Consider the following 21,114-nt stretch of genomic DNA (forward strand, 5'->3'; position numbering starts at 1 on the left):
CAAGCGTGTCGGGCAATCTAGCTAATTCGAAATCGATATCCGGCAATATCGATCGCGTCCCCGCTGAACGTCGTGCTAATAAAAGCCGCCGATGATGGAGTTCGGCAGGTAAATTGGCTCGAGCTATTGTCGACGAAAGCAAGAAAGCACGACACGGGGTTGAGGGGAAAAACAGTTTTCCGGCGTGATTGACTCGTCGTGGCATGATTTCGGCGGATTTTCTCGCGAATTGCGAGGGAAACAGTAAGGACGAGGAGCTATAATGGTACCGACAATCGAATTGTTATCGAATCAAAAATTCATTTCGCGTAAAACTTGATATAATTCTGATGAGTTCAGTCTATCATCAATTGAAATGTCAATTTTGCTACCGATCCCCCCCCCCCTTGTCGATTATTTATCTACAATTACAGAATTGAAGTGTATCTTACGATGTGACAGAAATTAAAACTAAACACTAAATCACTAGATTGCTATATAAGAATAATATAAGTTGCACTACAAGTGCTATAAGAATAATCTCGTAGTATCAGAAGAAATGCGAAACGCATCAATTTGACATTATACTTTAATTGAAATTATTATATTCCGAATGTTGTCACGCAAAACTCGCGCCTGAAGCTATTTAAATAATTTACGTGTGCAACGTTAACAATCAACAGTCAAACATTTTTTAACAGTAATTTCCCGTCGTAACGAGAATACGCTCATTGAAGATTCTACTCCGTAATGGAACTTAACGCTCGTTGAGTTGCGAGAAATTTGTGACGTTGCATCTCGCGCGGAGCTAAGATCCCGGGCACTGATAAATATAAGTCAGATTTGATGCAATTACTAAGTTTCGAGAGTGTTTCAAAGTGCAGTCTAGCCGAGAGACGCCGTGCTCCGGTGCATTGTGCAGGGAATGAAGGATCGCGCGGCCTCTTTGTATTCTGGCGAGAAACCCCGCGTGGGGACCATAACTTTTCCCGGGGAGACTTTATATACCGTAACGTCGTCGACCCGCGCGACGAAACCACCTGGACGGCGAACTTTCGTCGTCCGAGATTTCCGAGGTGCCGTACAACGAAAACAATGCTTGCGAAGCGACAGCGCTTGCATGGCACCCGCGACGTAATGCGTCTCGAACTTTCGGCCATACCGCGGACTTCGTCGTGGCTGACATATCACTGATATGAACGGCGATAAATACAACATGCTGTAAAATCTAAGTCTAAGGAAATTTCATTCATAAATGTAAATTCCCTAGTTATTAATAATTCAATTTTTCTATATTATACGATATAAATTATTTTTTCTTAATTTTTCTTAATTTATTTTATTTTTGAAAATGGAGTAATATCCGTAATGTGTTCAATTTCCACTCTCTAGATCAAAATATTCTCTCTCGCAAAATTTAATTTATAAATCCCTATAGAAAAAAATCCAATATCTCAAGACATATCGAATCGAGCTAGCTGATTGATTGCCGAGCGTCTCTTCCGGGCGCCCAAAGGTCCATAATCTAGATTGGAAAAGCGCCGGGATACCCGCGTGCAGCTGCGGTCTACTGTTATCATCGTCATTCTCCGGATCGGGATCTCTAATGGCGTCGCATGTTTAAGTCGTTTAGCGATGGTCCGGTCCTACCAAAAAATCTATTATTTTTCACTTTCTCCGTCTCTCTCTCTCCGCGGCGGATCGAGCGGGTGGCGTTGTTACCCCGAGGAAGAAAAACGCCGGACGACAACGCGAGGGTAACTATCTTAAAGTGTCGTTAGGAAGTCATCCATTATGCGACAAAGGCCGCTCTCGCTCGGCCGACTGGAAGTCTCCTCGGACTCGAGAACACGCCTCTTCCTCATCTTCTTCTCCTCGGTCCATCTCATCGCCCGCTTCATCCCTCGCTCGACATAGCGAGACAAGACATTGCGAGCGAGCATCGCCTCGACAAGCGTTTTTGCGTCGCGACGCCGACCGAGTTAAGAACGGCGATCCGTAAGTAATTTTGTTTGGGAGAGATTGTCACAACTTTAATACTGTATTATACTTCAGTCGTGTGTGTTGTCAATTTTTTCTTTTTGCTACAAATTCCTAATACTTACACGAGTGATGTGTTTTTTAATTGTGGTTTAACTAACACTAGTTAAAATTAATCAAAAAAGTTTGCGGACTTTTTCGTGTGCATTGTGTTGATGATATAAGACACGTCTTTTAAACAAAATCTGCTTTTTTTTTTCAATTTCAGATATAAACAGAAATTAATGCAATTTCCAAAGGTTGCATGTTTACGGGAAATAGATATACGTATTTGCATTACCAATATTCTCGCGTTGCTACAAGATTTGCAGTTTCTTTCCTGCGAACTCTCTTAAAAAAAAAAAAAGAGAGGAAAAAAACAAGAAAGAAAAAACAAGAGCAGGAGAATTAGAGTGCGCTCAGAAAATACGCCAGTGCCGCCTGTTTCGGCATCGACCGCGACTTAAACCATTGATTATACGAATGCGGTCGGGGGCCGCTCTGTGATTTGCATAGGGCGATTAGGGCCCGTGGTCTGGCATTAGACGCATACCTCGAGCATTTAGACGCGCCAGCCCGATAACACGCGATTCGATGTTTCTTCGACCGCCCCCGCTTCGCTCTTCGTCCGCACGACCCTCACTAAACTTCGTTCCGCGAACGAACCTTCACTGGCAGAATTCACGTGAGCCACGTCAGAGCTCATTAATTTTCAGTCATCCAGAAAAAAGTAATTGATTCCTCTTATACTCGCTCTTGTGTTACGCATGAAAATCGTATAATATATTTTGAAAAAATTGTGAGAATATATGACTAACATCGTTTCATTGTAAATGTATGTGTATATTTATATTATACATTTAAAGTGATAATTTGATTATTTAGCATTTAAAATTTTAAAAGTTTGTTTTTTGTAAAAACAGCAAAGATAAACAAGAATTTCTCATGACTGATTATTCAAATATTTGATATTTGTATTTACTTATATATCACACTATCCTATCACAAATAATTTTTAAAGCTTTTTTCATTATCGAAGTTTTTTTTACGAATTTTCGATAGAAATTCCATTCTCGCAGAATCACCAACAAAAATCTCTGTAAGTTTATTTCTTCACTGGGATTATAATTTTGTAAATACACGATGAAGTTTGAACACAATTTTTTTTCCGAAAAATTAACAAAAATTTGCACAATAACGACACACAGAAAGATCCGCTTGATTTCTCACGCAATAAATTTCGTCTTTTTTTCTGTTATCATTATCGGCTTTTATTGCCAGCTTTTCGCGCTGCAAATCACCGTGCACATATTTTTCATCGATTTCCAATATCGCGGGCGTATATCGCGGAATCAGGATCAAATCTCACGTTATTCCCGGCGGACAATGCCTCTCGCAGGACATTCGGGATGAATCAGGATCAAATCTCGGATACGACATGCACACACACACACACACACACACACAAACACACACACACACACACACACACACGCGTAGACACATATCATATGTGTATATGCATCCATGTATTTGTGTGCACCTGCCGGGCGTATCTTCTTGATATACACTTCGCGTTGCGCTTGCGCTATCGGTATCTAAATGTCCTAGTGCCCCGTATTCTCGAAGGATTAAGAAAATTTAAAGCTCTGACATCTGCGGCCTCGAGAGATACATCGCCGATTCGAAAAATGATATAAACGTGCCATGCACTTCAACACAATGACGTTTCCTTCTTTTCGAAGACTCTTGTAGTTTTATTCGTGCAGCACATGTGCTATTGAACGTTAAAAACAATAAAAGTATTAAAATTTTCTTTCTTTAAAAAAAACTTTGGGAACGCGTATCATTTTAGAGAGATTGCTTTACACAATTCCGAATTTGAATTGTTAGGTATTCGATCATTTTATTATTACATTTGAATTATGAGAGTTATAAGAAACTTTAGAGTTTCAGGAAACTCGATTTTCAAACTTTGCCATTACATTTCGGACTGTGCCATTACAGATTTTTCTTAATAATGGTACGACATTTGGCAATCGATTAACAAGACCGCCAGCGATCCCATGGGCTTAGTATTGTCGCAATGACAGCCGCGAAACCAATCATCCCCACTGAAAATTCCCGAGCTTAAAAAGGTAGTGCTTTCAGAAAGGGGTGAACGCCGAAGGAGGAAATTCCTTCAGGAATTTCTTCGATGAGAACAGGACGAGCGGGATGAATCGGCGAAAGCGTGCGTCGATCGGGATCCGAGGGACTTTACGGTCCATCGCTCGTCTTACAAAGCGCCTAGCACTCCTGGCTTCTTTCAGCGGACTAACGAGCCGAAGGGCTCCGGCGCAAGGGAAAAGAAAAAGGAACAATTACGCTCTCGCAGGGAAATGGCGCGCTTAAAGTGCGGCGAGCGCGCACAATGGCGTCGTGAGAATGATTCTATTTCCGTGTGCATGATAATTGCGCCGTTACAGTTGCAGTCACCCGTTAATTGCGTACTTTCCGAAGGACTGCATTATTCATAATTCGCTCACGACTACTTGGTTACGCGGACACTTGACTCACAGGAACGCTTCTCAATTTAATTATAGTTACTAAATTCTTTGATATTCAATAGAAAATTGTGGAACTGTTCACAATGGTAATATGCAAACTTCAAAAAGTTAGAAATTAGCATTGATAATCGATGGGTTAACAAGATTAGGCAATCATTATATTAACAATATTTTTAGAAATTAAAATTTAATTTTAAAAAATTTAAATTTAAAGAATAGGCATGTAACTTGAAAAATTCATGCATCGAATTTCCTTAATCTTTAAAACATGCACGATAAGAAAGTTCTAAGACTCAACTTTTGAGGGATGTATTTGAGAATTTTAGTATTCAGAAGCTTAAATCTTCCAAGTTGCAAATATGCTTAAATTGAAATATTTATGTCTTGAACTCCTAGAGTAAAGTTCACGAAAGTAAAGATATATAATATACAGATAAAAATAACGAATTATGCATCAAAAAAATTTTGTCTATGAGTTCTAAGAGTTTCTTCTAAGTCTAGAAATGTCTTATTGCATAGTTGTTTCAATTGGTTTTATTTAAAAATACGAATTTCCTCAATTAAGTACAACTTTTCAAAAATTCCACTAAAATATGCAAACACCATTTAAATATATGAAATTATACGAATGTTTTTAATTCAATAAAAAAATTTATAGAACTGTCTGGACTTAGATATCGCTGTTAGTCCTAAAATTTGTATGTGGCAGCAACGTGCAGTTACCTCTAATGCGAAGTACTGTCATGGTTCGTTTTGCTCATTTTTCTCATCAAATTAATTTTTTCATACATTTTTTTTTGTCAAATAGTCGTAGCTTTTTATTCATAATGAAATTTTCACAGTAAGTTCAAAACGAGGTCGATCTTGCCGCGATCTCGATGTTTCCCATTCCGATTTGTTCATGCCATCCATTGAATGATGGTGAAATTTCTTTCTCGTCGCTCGGCTTTCAAGAAGCTTTTAGAATTTCTCTGGAATGATCGCTTGAAAGCCCAGGAAAGTATCTTATGATGGAACGTTCGTTTCGCGTTTATTCCGCGCCGGTAATTACGAATAATCGTGTTTCGAAGTAATTCGACATTTAAAAACACGAGTACCTGAAGAGTGAAAAATTTAAGATTTATGTTTTGAAGTTATCAAATATTTTCAAAAAGCTATTCAACATTATAAGATATTTCTATTCTACTTTGCGTTATTTTTGTGAAATATGTCCCTCTATTTTTCGAATAATATAATAGATAATAATAGACTAATTGGAACAGTAGAAATTACATTCTTGAATTTCGAAGAAATAACTATTCCAGTCACGAGAACTAATTAAAGTTTTTCGATTAAAGCTTAGATTATATAAACGGATTAGTTTATGAAACGTGAAATTGAATAATGTCTTAAAATAATGTCTAAAGAAATAGTTTATTTTTAATTATCCAAATTTAGTCATCTATCGTGCGTAATATATATGATTTGTATCATTTATTGTGTAATTGTAAATCCGCACTTATAGAAGACTTCAAGTATTATTTTTCAGTGTTCAATTATTAAATAGATGTACGGTAAGCGCAGATTTATGCTCACGAATAATTCGCTAGCGAGTTTTCTATATTCTTTCCAGTGAACGTCGCGAATTAGGCCGAAAATTCCATGCCAAATTTCTGCTGTGCGCTAAAAAAGAAAGCCGGAAACTTTTCCGCTTCGGGTCAACAGATCTGCATGTCCAGTCGATGCGTGTTCACCGAAGCGACGGTACTTTGTGCCGATGACAACTTTGTATGGCTCTGATCATCGGATTTCACGCTTGAAATCTGCCAAAACGAAAAATGCACGCGTGCCAAACGAGTAATTAAAACGACTCTGAACACGAAGAGCCATGGTACATTTTTGAAAGTTTTTCTCTTTATCGCAGGTCTTTTAATTAAGGAACTTATAAAAATCGAAAGTAAAAAGAATTTGAGAACGTTTAGCTAATTTCCAGAAAAGTCGGTGAAAAAATTTCACTAATTCTTTGCCGTAATAATTAAAAATAAAATTAAGTATCTTATAATCACGATAGATTTTTCTATTACGCAAATTATAATTTTTAAAAACTATGCGTAAAAATAAAACTGTGATTATAGAACATAGTAAATTTATTTTTTATTATTACGTACATTTTCCAGTCATACAGAAAATAATTTCAAAAATGCATATTTTTTATAACTTTTTAAAAATTAAAACCAGTCAATAATTCATGCATTTTAATATATTTCACGCAAGGAAGCAAGATGCCGATTCGTTTTGCTATAAATTCTAAACTTTAGTTAGATCCTTTTATCACTATTTACAGGTCGCTTGCTTCATGACATATGGAGCTACGGAAATCGTCAAACACGATATATTTGTTTCATAACTCATGGAGCCACGAAACTCGTCAAACGCGATATGTTTTAGTAGATCAGGCATGTTGCTCTACGCGATCTGTATTCCTCAATTAATGCTATCATCATGCTCGAGTAGCCCGATAGACAGCGCAGTTCCGACAAATTCTCCGATTATAGGCCACATCCCGCCGTGAATAAAGAGTCGGTGGCCCTTTATGGAGCGTCACGCGTATTATTTATTCACGTCACGGGATCGAAGAATGCCCGGATCCCGTACCCGACGGCGAGACTGAAAGACGACGAAGAAAGGGGATGAAGGATAAGACGGCAGCATGCGGGGATAGAGCGGGTGTGAAGAGGAGAGGCGAAAGAGAGCGACAGCGAGGATGCGAGGAGTAATAAGTCGAGATAACGAGCTTTTCGATTCTCTCCTCGGGTCGAAACGGAAAATTAATTAAGTGACTCCCAGGGCTCGCCAGGCATTCTTAACCTTGGAAGACACAATGAACGAGGAATCGTGCTCGTGCGAGAGCGAGATCGCCCAGCGAGCGACGGGGGAGAGATCTTTTGAAGCGGAGAACGGCAGAGGGAAAGAGAGAAAGAGAGCTGGTCGGGCTATCAGGGTCATTAGTTACGGATGTCTCGTCGAAACCGGGGCCACTCTCGTCTCGATAAACAGGAGACCCATTTCGAGACACCGTGGAGGACAACAGGGTGGGAGGGCCCTCGCGAGAGATAGGAAAGAGAGGCACGCGGAGGAGGCTTACAAATAATAATTATGGCCCCGGTAATATAACGGGCCGTGCGTCCGTTATCGAAGTACTCTCTCGGTGAGTGCACTACGTTGTTCGTGAGATATGCAGTCCCGGCCGCTCGTTTCCATCTCGTCATCGCGATCGTCGTTCATTTTTGGGCCCCCCCTTTTTTCACCCGTGCTCCCTCCCTCCTCCTCCCCCTCCCCCCGGATTGTACCTCTTTCGATAGCATTCCCGATAGCACGCGAGCGACGTTTGTGAGGCGTACCTGTCGTTCGTTGAGTCGAGTGGGCTCCATAAATTCGAGTAAATTCTTCGTTCTCTTTTTTTTTTTATTTACTCAATACCGATATGCAGAAAACAACGAAGTCTATTTCCCAAATATATTACAGTAATTAAACGATTATTTCTTCAAATTTAATATTTTCATACATGTGTGTGCATTTATGTTTTACTAAATATAAAGTTATTAAATTTAAAGTTTTTTCTTAATTTTCCTGAAATTTCAAAGATTTGAAAATTTATTAATATGAATTTTGTATTCAGTGAACACAATGTACAATGAAAATACAGAATTTTAAATCTATTGGTTCAATATTGCGCACGTTTGTAATACAATTCTTAATAAAGTAAATTTGTCAAAAAATTGGAAACCTAAAATATAAATATTGCATAAATATTTCTCGCTCGAGAAAAGAAAGGTGAGAGAGCAGGTGTATCAAAATCATACACCGATCGGATTCGAGGCGAAAGCCGGGATTCGATCGAAATTGACGTCTAGTATTTCGACGTCTCTACGAGCATCGCGGCGGCCGCTTTGTCATGCTCGTCTTACTTACGCGAACACGCGTGAAAGGATCCAGCAATCTGACTGTCCTCGGTAGAAGATACGAGATTTTCAGCAGCTTAAGGAGAATTGTGCGGGGGACGGGAACTTGAGTTGTGGTAGAGAGACGGAAGAAACCGTGCGGTACGAAAAGAGAGAACGCCCTGGATGGAAGTTCTGAGGGTTCGGTATGGTGCACCGAAGTAGATTGCACGGGTGTCACGCTTAATCGGATAACTTAGATTCGAAAGCCGGACCTCAACTCCTGTGTGTGTATGTGTGTGTGTGTGTGTGTGTGTGTACATATAGTGCGGACACGCGTCAGCGGCGCTCAACCTGTTACCGATAAAAAATTGCCAATTACTGTTCAACTCCTAGTAGCTACAGTGAAATATGAATAACCGCTACAATAGCATAAAGTTTAAGAAACTCTGGAAGTAACAGAAATATTAAGAAGTTTGTAACTCTGGAAATTTATATCGACAATCTCTCGTAGTACTGTGATTTAGTTAATTATATTGCGCAAATTACCGTATCTCATTTATGACACTTATCATTTAGCAAAATCTTCATACTGTTACACTTTGAGATAAAAAAAAAAACGGATGTCACTCACACAATGTTAAAGGGATTTTGCGAGAAACTCTAGAGTGACAAGTGCAATGGCTTTGCAGCAAGGCTTACTCGACATTTTGTGCGCGCGTGTATGTGTATAGTTCTCTTTCTCTGCCTTCTTCTGCCTGCCGCCGATCTGTCCGTCACGGTACACGCGTGCACGCATATGCGTGATGTGCCGGGCTCACAGCTCCGCGTGCGTGCGAAAGCATGAAAATCGCGGCAGCGACCTGTAATCTGCCGTAGCGACCAGCTCCGGAGTCGCATAAACACCGGAATTATCCAGATTGAAGTAAAATATTTTTATGCCGCAAAAAACCGATCGTCGAGAGATACGTTCGCATTTTCCGAGCGCGAGCGCGACTGGAGCCATGCGCGTGCATGGCTTTCCGATCTCGCTAGAGCCGTTTTATTTGTAGGGATTCGACAATTTCCTTCGATCCTCCAACTGTCACCGCTTTCTCTGTTCTGAAGGTCTTTATTTTCCCGCTTTTCCGCGCGCGCGCTTTCGTCTTCTTACAATACTCTCTCGATAAAAAGCGGTCTCAAAATTACATCCGCTCGCGGGTGAATCCAAACGAGGTTTGGAAAAGAGTGGAAATCATCTCAAAATGCGTCGTGACGATAAATCATAAGGAGTTTATTTTCATTATGATAATGATGGTTAGAATTAATGACTTCTATGTTGCATTAATTTCTTTCTTTAAGATTATTAATTGAATATAACATAAGAATTTTTTATTAAATAATTTCTTTATTAAATAATTTCTTTATTAAATAATTTCTTAAGAATTCCTATCAAGTTTCAGCATTTGGTTGTAACTGTAGTGTTTAAAGTTGACTTATCCTTCAGGATCAGACATAATTGGAGATAAAATTTTTATTAGATTTGGCATATTTAATCAGAAAAAAAGATTCATGTTTTTCGCGGGATTTAAGAATAATGCGATTGTTCCGCCCCATATAAATTATGAATCTCCAAATTAAAAGCTGGCATAAACCCCCAACATCTGCAGCTTCTGCCGCCGCTCTAAATCACGCGGAACGCATTAAACACGTCACAGCCGTGTCGCAAGCTCTCCGCTACCCTTCGGGGAGGAGGGTTAAGGGCGACAATTCCTCTCGCGCGACTCTTTTTCCACCCTAGTTGGTTGCTGCTTGCACTGGAGAAAATCGTAACATTCACTGAGAACGTCGTAAAAGCATTGAAACAATATTCTACGTAGGGGAACAACAAGACAATTTTATCTACCTCCCTGAAGTCAAGTTAAGATCGATCGCGTTTTAGATCGATGATTTATCGTGCAAGGCAGAAGCGCAAAGGCAATAGCTTGCATTATAATAATAAAATATTTTAAATAATTTTTTGTTTTATTAGTAACCATTTGTAACTATTGGTACATCCTTAAATTGTTTATTTTGAAAATATTTTCTATACTTTTATTTTTAAATAATTCGAATTAACGAGATTCTTTCATATTTTGAAATTAGATTCTTCAAAGATGAAATTTTCCGTTGCTAGTGTATTTGAAATAAATTAATTTGATTAAAAAATTGCGCTTTTTTTCCAAGTTTGCTAACGTGGTCCATTTGATTCACGCGCGTAAACACAAACACTACGAGGATAAAATTTGTCCGACATTGAGTGTGTGACGTCGCGTCGGGGGACGTAATCCCGGGGGTTCGAGCCAGTGGTATCTCGTTGGGAGTTGGCCGCTCGTTCTCTTCGGGGTGCGCGTTCTCACCGGAATGGATGTAACGGCAAGTGTAAGGGGGTGGCGGCGGATAATATTTTAAAACGTGCACGAGTCTGTTGCGGGCAGAGCTCTCTCGCCGATGTGGCTCTCGTACAATGCTGAAGAGTGCAGGACGAAGGGAGTGCAAAGCGGAGGGCAAGAGGGGATTGCGAGGGCGGGAGGGGGTTGTACGTAAAGGGAGGGCGTGCCCGCTGTTATCTGGCTTGTTCCCCGGATGAAATATCGGCTAGCAGTTTCAGGCCTTCTTTTCCACTCCTACCTCGATCTTCTCCTCCGAGTCTTTCTTCCTCGTACGCCTTCTTCCTCCTCTGCTTCTGCCTTCCTGCACTCTCCCCCGCCTACCGGATTTCTTCGCGGCGCTCCTGTAAGGCGAAAACTTTTTCCGCGCGCACCATTGTCAGACTTTTGATTGCGTTGGGATTTCCGCTCCCCTCCCCACATTCTTTTCTTCTTATTTAAATTTGTGTTTTTTTTTGTTTTTTTTTTTCTCCACACCTTATATTTTTCATACATTTCTTCTAAACTCGATGGATCTTCACTCTCTTTTTGACTCTGTAGGTTTTCCTTTTACCGATAACCGCGTTTTATCATTTTCTTTATTCTTTTATTTCTAGTATTTGAGTCTAATTTAATAGCTTTGTTTCTCTTTACATCAATTTTATATTTTTCAAATTTAATGTATTCTTCATTATTTTATCTTTAATATTTTGTCTCTGATTTCTCTCTTACTTTCCTTTATATTTTTCTATCTTCAAAATCTTTTTGTGATATTATATTTTTCAACGCTTATTTTTTTGTCTTTGTTTCTTTCGTCTACGTATCTATACGCATCTCGCAAATTTTTTTCATCTCTCGTAAATCTAATCCAGAACATCCTAATCTTCATCATCGTCGTAAAGTAACGTCTATGTTGATTCTCGTATCATTATCATATATCGTCAAGGGGCCCATCGCTCACCACTCCATCCATCGTACGACTTTCCTAAACGATCTCTAGAAGGACGAGAGAAAGAATAAATAGGACCGAGGGATTATCCCATCAAAGGATAACGTATGCTGCCGTCTTCTTTTACGAAAGCGCCGCATATTAGAAGCACGCAGCGGCACTTTTTTAATCCCTTTCAAGCGACGTAGAAAAAAAACGAAGCGAGGAGATGGGGAAAATCTACAGGAGGAAAAAATTTAACAGCTTGGTCGTAAAAGCGTTTCCCGTTCTCCGAATAGACTATATATGTAAAGATGAAGGGATGATCGACGTGCACTTCTCTTAACGAGTACGAGTCTGTTTTGCAATTGTAGTTTTATTGTTGTCAAATTTTGTTGGTTCCATCAATTTTTATATTATGTGTTAGATCGTATATTAGGATATCAATCTGTTTTCAATAATATAGACTAAAAATACGAGACTGATCATGTAAATATTAATGCGAATTGACGTTCGTAATGTAAGATGCACTAAGTTAAAGCATAGTAATTGAAAGGGAGGAGGGCAATCACTTTTTTAGAAAAATATTTTAAACTGAATATTTGATTAATTTTTTTTCTCTTTTATGCACGGATTACAAGTTTCTTATTATTTAAGCTTTTTAATTATTTATAATTCAAAGAATTACAGCCTCTTGTAATATTTTTAAAAGATATCATTGTTGAAAAAGATTTATTTTTAAATACAAAATATATTTAAAATACTACTCGCGTTTTTTGCAATATTCTCGGTGCAGATTGGATATTATGTTTGTTTTTTATTTTGATATTGCATATGGCAGTTCTAATTCGTTTCACAATATAATAAATTTTGTAAAAATAATTACAGCGACTGCTTGAATCGAAAGCGTCAACCGCTTGGCGCGCAATTATAATGGAAAGGCATCGCCGTCTGTCGCGCTTTTTGCGAGTCGTGCGTATTTTAACTGCATCGATATTTGATATTTGTCACTGATGGCCGTGTAATGGAACAAACAAGACGAACCCGTTTCTACTAAAGACATCGCGATATCCTTCGGCGTGATGTGGCAAAATCATCAATGTAAAGATGCGATATGGTCAATCCATCACGATAAATCGAGATCTTACTTTTTGCGTTTTCTTACGTAAGACGTTTTAACATTGAACACTGAAAATTTATTATTCTGTAATTTTAACGAATTTATATAATTCTAAAAATTACAAATCTGTAAAAAAAACAAAACATCAAACATTTGAAAAATAATATAGTAATATATTTGATCAACTTGAATTTAATAATAACATCTATACATTGTATAATGTGGAAACATTTTTACGAAAGCATGACATGATGTTTCCTCTATCTCCGAGCCATCATGACTTATCATCGGCGATAATCCCAATCGCGCGAGGCACCGGAGAGACATGCAGTCACAAATATTCATGCGGCATAGCAGAGGTTCGACGGAGCTCCAATCTGCCGGATTAAATTGTAATCGTCGGCTAATCTGTCCCGCAGGATCGTGATCTATTTGCAGCAGAGAATCATTCGAACTTACTGGTCTCTTATCAGTCACTTCGAGACGATGAGAAAAGGGACAGAAAGATTTTATCTCAGATTTATTTCCTACGCGTACCTACATATCATACGTTTTTTATGTTATATATTATTTCAATTCAAACTATCTTTGTTTCTTTATTGCTCTAATTTAATGCATTGCATACATTCTATAAAAATTACATCATTTCAATCAAATATTACATTGTTGTTTCTATAAATGTATTACACTTATTTAAACTATTTGTGTGACTATTTTTATTCCTACACCTTTAATTTTATCGTATGAGAAAAACATATACACTAAAAAGTTATTGACGACGTAACTTTTCCAATGACAAGTTCTGACGGAGGATATATCTTTTATCACATCGTAATTCGCTGCTCGAAGTCGTTAAAATTTCGTGTTAAATATCCTCGTAGGTTCATATTTAAACGAAATATTAGATGCAATTTTTAATGAATCATCCAGTATATATCCCTATTAAATATAATATCAAACGAATTAAGCAGCACTCTCTTGCCGCGAGGTTACCGACCGACTTTCCTTAAGACGACCGGCACCCTCTGCGTGGTGCAGCAAGGGTTCCGCACGATAAATCCTCGCCGAGTAAGGAAGCCAAATAACTTAAATGCGATTTCGCGCGAGTGTAGAAGCGTTTGGAACGAACGACCCAGGACGAGAAAGAAGAGAAGAAGCAGGAGGGGGAAAGCAAAAGGGAGGAGGGAGGAGGAGAACCAAAAGGTGAAGGAGGTGGAGACCTCGAAAAGTAATGTGAGAAATACGACGAGGGCCGAGACGCGGGTCAAGAGGTATAGCCGAAACGCAGGCGAGAGAAGAAGCGAGAGGGCGGAAAGAAACCGGGAAGATATTTGGAACGCTCAATTCGAGGTACAGGAAGCGAGATATCGGCGTCCGACGAAATAACCGAAGAATCTTATGCTCATTTCGCGAGAGCCGCCCGAAGCCGCCAGCAATTCCGTATCGGACTCGAGATCGCATTGTCACCACCATTCTTCCCTTCCTCCCTCCCTCCCTTGCTCTCTCTCTTTCTCTCTTTCTCTCTCTTCTCCCCTCGTTCTGTCGTCTGCCCCTTTACGTTCTCGAGTGCAGCATCTCTGACACTCGCACGACACTAAATCCAGCACAATGGCGCGGGTGTAATGCTATATAGCGTGTTCCGCGGGTCGATGCCGCTTTACCTCGCCCATTCGCTTCGAATACCTGGGAAACTTGTACAGGATGGTGCAGAGCTAACGCCCATTTTCCGAACTTTTGAATCCGAATGTAACGTAAATAAATTGGAAACATATTTAAGAAAAAAAAAAAAGGCAAAATGTTTAGATAAAATTAGATACTTAGACGATAATAACGAAGAGATAGAGAAGTAACTTAAGGTTAAATAGTTAGGAAACAAATAAATGACAAAATTAAAACAACATCACAGCCTTAGGTCGAATTGGCTGAGATATCCAAAATTATGTGAAGGGTTTATTTCTTAGAAATGGAATTATGTGATTTTTTTTACAAATATGTTGTCTAGTTATTCTGTACATAAAAGTAGTTATTAAAAAATAATATATGAGATATTTCATACTTTATTCAGGTATATTTCAACAAAAAATTACTACTTCGTTTTCAAGCCATTTTACAATACGTCCTTGGAATATTGGATAAGTATAAAAAATTAATCATGCGTATTCAGAGAAGATTAGAAATTGACGTTGATTCTGAACTATCCTGTATAAATATTCATTTGAACATACTCGTCTCTACGAGACAAACTTGTATTCAATATCACGACGGCGGTGTCTGTAGATCTATAAAGACTTCCAATCAAGCGAGATTTGTTTCGTGGGTAAGCATTTCCGATAGGAAATTGCTATTTGAATTGCGAATTTCATGCTACATACAAATGTGTATTAAACAAAAAACCGATCGTAGCTATTTTCAGAATCCTCATCATTGTAATGTAATAATCTTGTATAATGATTATATATATTGCAGTTTATTCACAGATTGCTTGAGCCAATATATAAGTCAAAATATATATATTTTTAAATAATACTTTTACAAATATATTTAGAAACGATGGCACATAATTCTATTAATGATTTAGGATTTTGAGGTCGAACCGTTCTGATGTCGCAGAGTGTTCTCTGAATTTCCTCAATTAAATTCTATCTTGCGATAAGAATATCGCTAAAGTAAAAATTAATAGAGGCGGATATGTAAAATCTGAATTTATCATTTATGTGTTAGACTCGCTTAAAAATAGTAAGACGAGTTGCTCTCGTTTCTAACGTACTTTTCATATATTTAGTAAAACGTACATTGAACGTTCATCGAATCTTTAGTGATATTCTTGACGACGCGACGTTTGCCGTTGACTTTCAAGTCGAGTTTCGATCGATGCTATCTGGCCGAGCCATGAAAGCACAAACTCTCTCCAAAAGTAGAGAAGCCTCCCAAGAATTGCCAAGCAGTACTCGGAAACGATTTCTCGAAGACTCATTCAAAGGTCTTTCGATGTAAATGGACGTGGATTCAAATCTAAATCAGTTATTTGATTCATATATATAATCATAATTCTAATACGATTTTTTTTAATCCTTAGATCATGAAATTTTATTTCAACAATAATTTACATGCTGATTCTTGAAAAAGTTAATTAAACTTAGAAAATTAATATACTAATCTTTCATGTCTTTAGCAATCTTGTATATAATATATATTTATAATACATTTAAATTAAATGTATATATATAATATCTAAAGAAGAAAGGAAACAGAAAAATATCTAATACGAAATGCGTTGATATCTTTTTTCATAGAACGCAAGTTCAGTCTGACCTATTTGTGCTCGTTCAAGGACCAGAAACCACTTCGAGAACTCGCGCGCGATAAACGTCGATCCACTCGGGAGAAATTTCCGATTCGAGAGAAACGCGCTCGATTCCATGGATACGACCGCGGCTCCTAATTCCTCCGGGCAGATAGGGGTGGATAGCTTGATACAGGAAGCGATTCCAATTCCAACGGTTAACGCCTGTCCGTAGAATCGCTACCGAAGGTGCAGTCCTGAATGTTTAAAGGAAGACGCCGCAATGTAGCCCTTATTCGCGGTGCATTCCCATAACGGCCCTTCTTGAAAAAGGCCGTGAATGTACGAAGGCCGTTCGCTTACGATCGACGCGAATCGCCCGTTACTAATTTCACTGATTTATTCGTTATTTGAAGTAAATACATAAAATATAAATTTTGATTTGCTTTAAACTATGAAAGAATCATAATTGCAAATCAAATCGCAGATAAGTTTTATGGATTATTATTGAATTGATACTAAAGTGTAAAATTAAGTAACTTGCTAACTTGCTTCTGTATATAAGAAGAGAATTTTGAATATTAAGATATAAATTTAAAATTGTATAATAAATTTTTTATTAATTTTTCTATAAATTTTTTGTCACTAATGTATTATGTTTATTTAATTTAATGGAGAATTGTTTATGTGGCAAGTTATTAAATGGTTTTAATTTTAATTTAATCCTTCTAAAATTTATAAATTTTTATGATTGTTTATTGGAAAAAATGGAGTGCACGATTTGATCGATTTATCAATTTAACAAAGAAGAAATCTTACATTGACTTCATTAACACATATAAATAAAAAGCGAAAGATAATAATTTCTTGCTCGGATAGAGAAATAAATTCGATTCTGTAATTAAATCTTGGATTCTCAATTTTTATCTTCTTTTTCATCCACAAGCCACTCTCTTGCTTCTAAGACTTCTTGAAATAATGCAAAGCACCTCTTTCAGACGCGGCACCCTCGTGGCGCGCCTTGAGATCTTAATCTTCTTCAAACTTACGGATCTGTGCTCGCGCGGTTTGTTGCCGCTTTAAGATTACACGAGAGAGTGCCGAAACGGTGTCTCCTTGGTCGGATTACGGCACGTTTGTTCTCGGATGCTCTCTCGGGGGATGAAATCGTCCCCTTACCTTCCGGCGCGCAAGAAAATGCGTATCCTACATAGAAATTAAAGCGCACGATAAAGTGAACTCTAAATCGCAATTAATTAAATCATTAGCCACCCGCGTTTCTTTTATAACCACGGTAACTACTGTGGGGATGTTCAAATATCTCGAGATGGTCCTTAAAAATTATGAGATATGCGCGCGAAAGCTAAATAAAGGAGGGTGATTTTACTATAGCTTAAAATTATAGCCACTTTCGAGACACGGAGATAATATAATATTGTGTACAACGGAAAAAAAGAGAATTAACAATTTACATGTATAATTAAATAAGTACGAAGATATAGTAACATATATTAATAATGATTGCGAGATAAATATTTTTGGGCTGGCGCAATAGTCAAAGCTGTGAATATAGTAACGCGCAATTTTCACTGACAAGATACACAATTAACATCTATTTATTATTCTGTTTCAGGTAAGAAGCCGTCGGTGCCACTTTCATATCGAGACAAATTCAAAATAGGTAAGATCAATTTGACAAATTATAGTACCTTTGCATTTCGCGCTTGCTAGATTCTTCTAAGAATCATCCACAGCAACGCCTCGAGCGTGTTTGACACGTTTCCTTTAAGATGCCGGGCTACCGTCCTGATGCGAAACAGACGGATTCGGCGTCCCTAGCCTAATTACAGGGCAGTTCTCCGAGCACCTGCGCCTCTTCTCTTGTTTCGTTTTCGTGCTTTCGCAACGGACACCCGTGAGTCCAACATGGATATGTGAGAAACGCGATCCAGACCTACCCAACCTATCCGGTCAACATTGTCCTTATGGAGGATACCTCGAGACATCAAAAATTACTTACGACCTCTATTATGTTAACTACTGTAATGGGAATTGATTGTAATATCAAGAGCAATGTTACACTACCATGAATTGTCGAGTAATTCAATATAAAAGAAATATTTTCCATTTTTACATATTTAGAATAAGATAGAAATAAAATTTACGCAAGTCTTAAATTCAAATCTAATTGTACTAACGAGTTTTTATAAGAAATAACTAAATTTGAAATAAAAGTGTAAAACAAAGTTATAAGTTTATATATTTTAAATAACTTTTTTTACTATATTTTTTTAAAACATTTAATTAAACAAAGATACGTACGAAAAAAACTTAATTAAAGACATTTGAAATATAAAAAATTAAATAACTATATAAACAAAATAACAACAAAAAACAGATAAAATTATCTTCGTATTATTTATGATTTCCAAAAGATCTTGCTTTTTTTTACGTACACTGTAAGACAATACTGGTATACTCCGCAGAATTCAATCACGTATCCTGAAGGATTTCAAGAGGTGAACCAAATATTTTAAATGGAATTTCTAATTTAATTTTGCAAAAGCAAAACAATTTGAGCATAGATTTTATAATTATGGAAGAATTTAAAAAAAGAGAATCTCGTGAAAACAACTCGAGAAAATTTAATGTGGCATATGCAATTTCTGGATAATAAAAGCATACAAAGTGTTATTTAAATTTGTAAATCTTTAAGTTATTTAAGTTTACAAATTTTTAATATTATTTACTAAAAATGTAAAGAACATTGCAAAAATATTAAAAAATTTTAAATTTAAAAAATAAAAAATTTTTTAGAGTTTTATAGACGCATTGTTATTTACAAATTAAAAGCACTGTAATAAAAATGATTACCAAATAATTAGTATAAAAGTTATGAATTTAATTTTTTGAACTAAATGAGTTTTTACTTAATTACATCAAGCTTTTTCGCATGTCCATGCAATTCTTTGATACATAAAAAGACAATTCAAATTGATTTTTACGGGACGTAATAAAATCGGGAATTGACGTAACACCTGCGACAAAAGCCATTGAACCCATCGAACGAATGAAAATTACTTTTGAAAATAAAGAAAATTACTGCGGCACAAATATATAGTCTCTATTTTTTCAATTACAATTAATAAAAAGATTTTCTATCTTAAAACATTTATACTATTATAGATTGACAACATATAGTATACGTTATTTTTATTTTTTAATACTTAATGTATGCATTTATTTGATATCTGTCTAGTCTGTAAGATATTTTTCATCGATATACTTTCTATATTCCTAATTTCTCCAACCTTATCTAACATTTTTCAACTTTGAAGCGTAACTTTGGACTCTAAAAAATTTTTATTCGTTTTTTAATTATCATCACAGGATATATAGAAATAACTAACAGGTAGAGTCTCCGGTCACATTTCTCATGACGCCGCGATGTCGAAGCGTCCGAAGGATGCGACACAACGGAATGGGATGGAACGGAGGTGGAAAAATGCACTCGTTCTTTAATTAACTCGCGCTATCGAGCTGGCCGACTTTATGAGTCGGCGCCGTGGAAACACGTGCTACGTTTATTAGCACGATGGTCTTTGACCCGGTATCTCGATTGTGCAGAGCAGCACAGTGAACTCCGATCGTGCAGGGAACTCCACGCGGAAGATTCAATAAATCGAATTTTATATATTTTTTTATCGAGCACTGAAAAAAATTGGTGTGAATAAACAAAATTTTTTTCAAACTGCTTCTCTTATCATCCTATATTTTGGATTTGCAGTTATAAAAAGTTAAAGGCTAATCTTTTTTTCTATAATTTTTTTTTCTTTTAATCTTAGTTTGAATTGCACGATATTATTTGTTTATGTCATCTCTAGAGAAATACGGTTTTATTTTGTACATATATACCATGGGTTTTGTATATTAAACAAATATTGTCATCAAGTGACAGTTCTACGTACCAAAAAATTTTTTTAATATGAATTCGACCGTTTTACTCTACATTTATGTGCGTGTTTTAATTCTGTGAAAGACTTTTGCAATTCTGTAAAACCAATTAAAAAAACTAGTTTATTTATGTCGGCAAAACAGATGGCTTAGGATCCTTTTAAATAACAGTAAATTATAATATTAAAATTTAATTATAATCTTGAATATTTTCGAGATTACAATTATGACATTTAGCTTAATAATCTCCAAAGTGTTATTGTTCTGGAAAGTCTATTTAAATTTTGTAAAAAGTTCTTTCTTCGCGATTCTAAAAATGGATTCTTCCGTTAACAAGACTCTATTTGTCATCTAGTGAAAAATAAGCACATAATGAGAGACAATTAAATGTAATGAACACGGGCTTGTCGCGGGCTTGCGTAATAAAAAGAATCTCGATACCCGACTCGTCGAGAAGTATCGAATCAACTCGGCGCGTTATCCCGGGGATAGGAACGCGCGAAAGACAGGTTACACGTACGGGCACATACACGGAGGCGTAGTGTCGCGTTTCAATATTTACGGGCTGAAATATTCACGAAATCACACCGGGAGCGGCGAATGCAAGGGAATGACTTGCCGGACGCGGGCGCGTTCAATTCGGATGACGCGTCGCGACGCATCGCGCGGCCTCGTTCGCACGAAAATTATATACATCAAGAGATGTCGGCGTCGTGAATATTTGATCGGCCGTTACCGTTGCGCGCGCGCGTCATCAATTATTCCGCCGCGGTGCTTTTTCGTAGGCGGCAGCGCGCGATAACGCGTGTCCCAGCCGTGACAGATGTCCATTACCAACGCGAGCACGGCGATTTCCAGTGACGATAATTGAACCGCGAGTAGTAGCCCGCGCGAAGTATAGCGGTAGTGTATTATAGCGCCGCATACACACACACACACACACATACATACATACACTCCGTGCCCCACGGTGAA

At 37.4% G+C, this 21,114-nt stretch overlaps 1 protein-coding gene across 8 annotated transcripts in view; it reads left to right on the forward strand.

Annotated features, from left to right (window-relative positions):
• The window catches only part of LOC105836884 (latrophilin Cirl), a 425,666-nt gene that overhangs the window by 337,051 nt on the left and 67,501 nt on the right, over positions 1-21,114 (forward strand). For 7 of the 8 annotated variants that reach the window (XM_036285518.1, XM_036285520.1, XM_036285519.1 and 4 more), the window contains one exon: positions 17,819-17,866. The exons of the other annotated variant lie outside the window; for it this stretch is intronic. In XM_036285518.1, coding sequence (XP_036141411.1) covers positions 17,819-17,866 — 48 coding nt within the window. The remainder of the gene's footprint in view (positions 1-17,818; positions 17,867-21,114) is intronic. 8 annotated transcript variants of the gene reach the window in all.

The sequence above is a fragment of the Monomorium pharaonis genome, chromosome 4 (assembly GCF_013373865.1).
Source record: "Monomorium pharaonis isolate MP-MQ-018 chromosome 4, ASM1337386v2, whole genome shotgun sequence".
Lineage (NCBI taxonomy): Eukaryota > Metazoa > Arthropoda > Insecta > Hymenoptera > Formicidae > Monomorium > Monomorium pharaonis.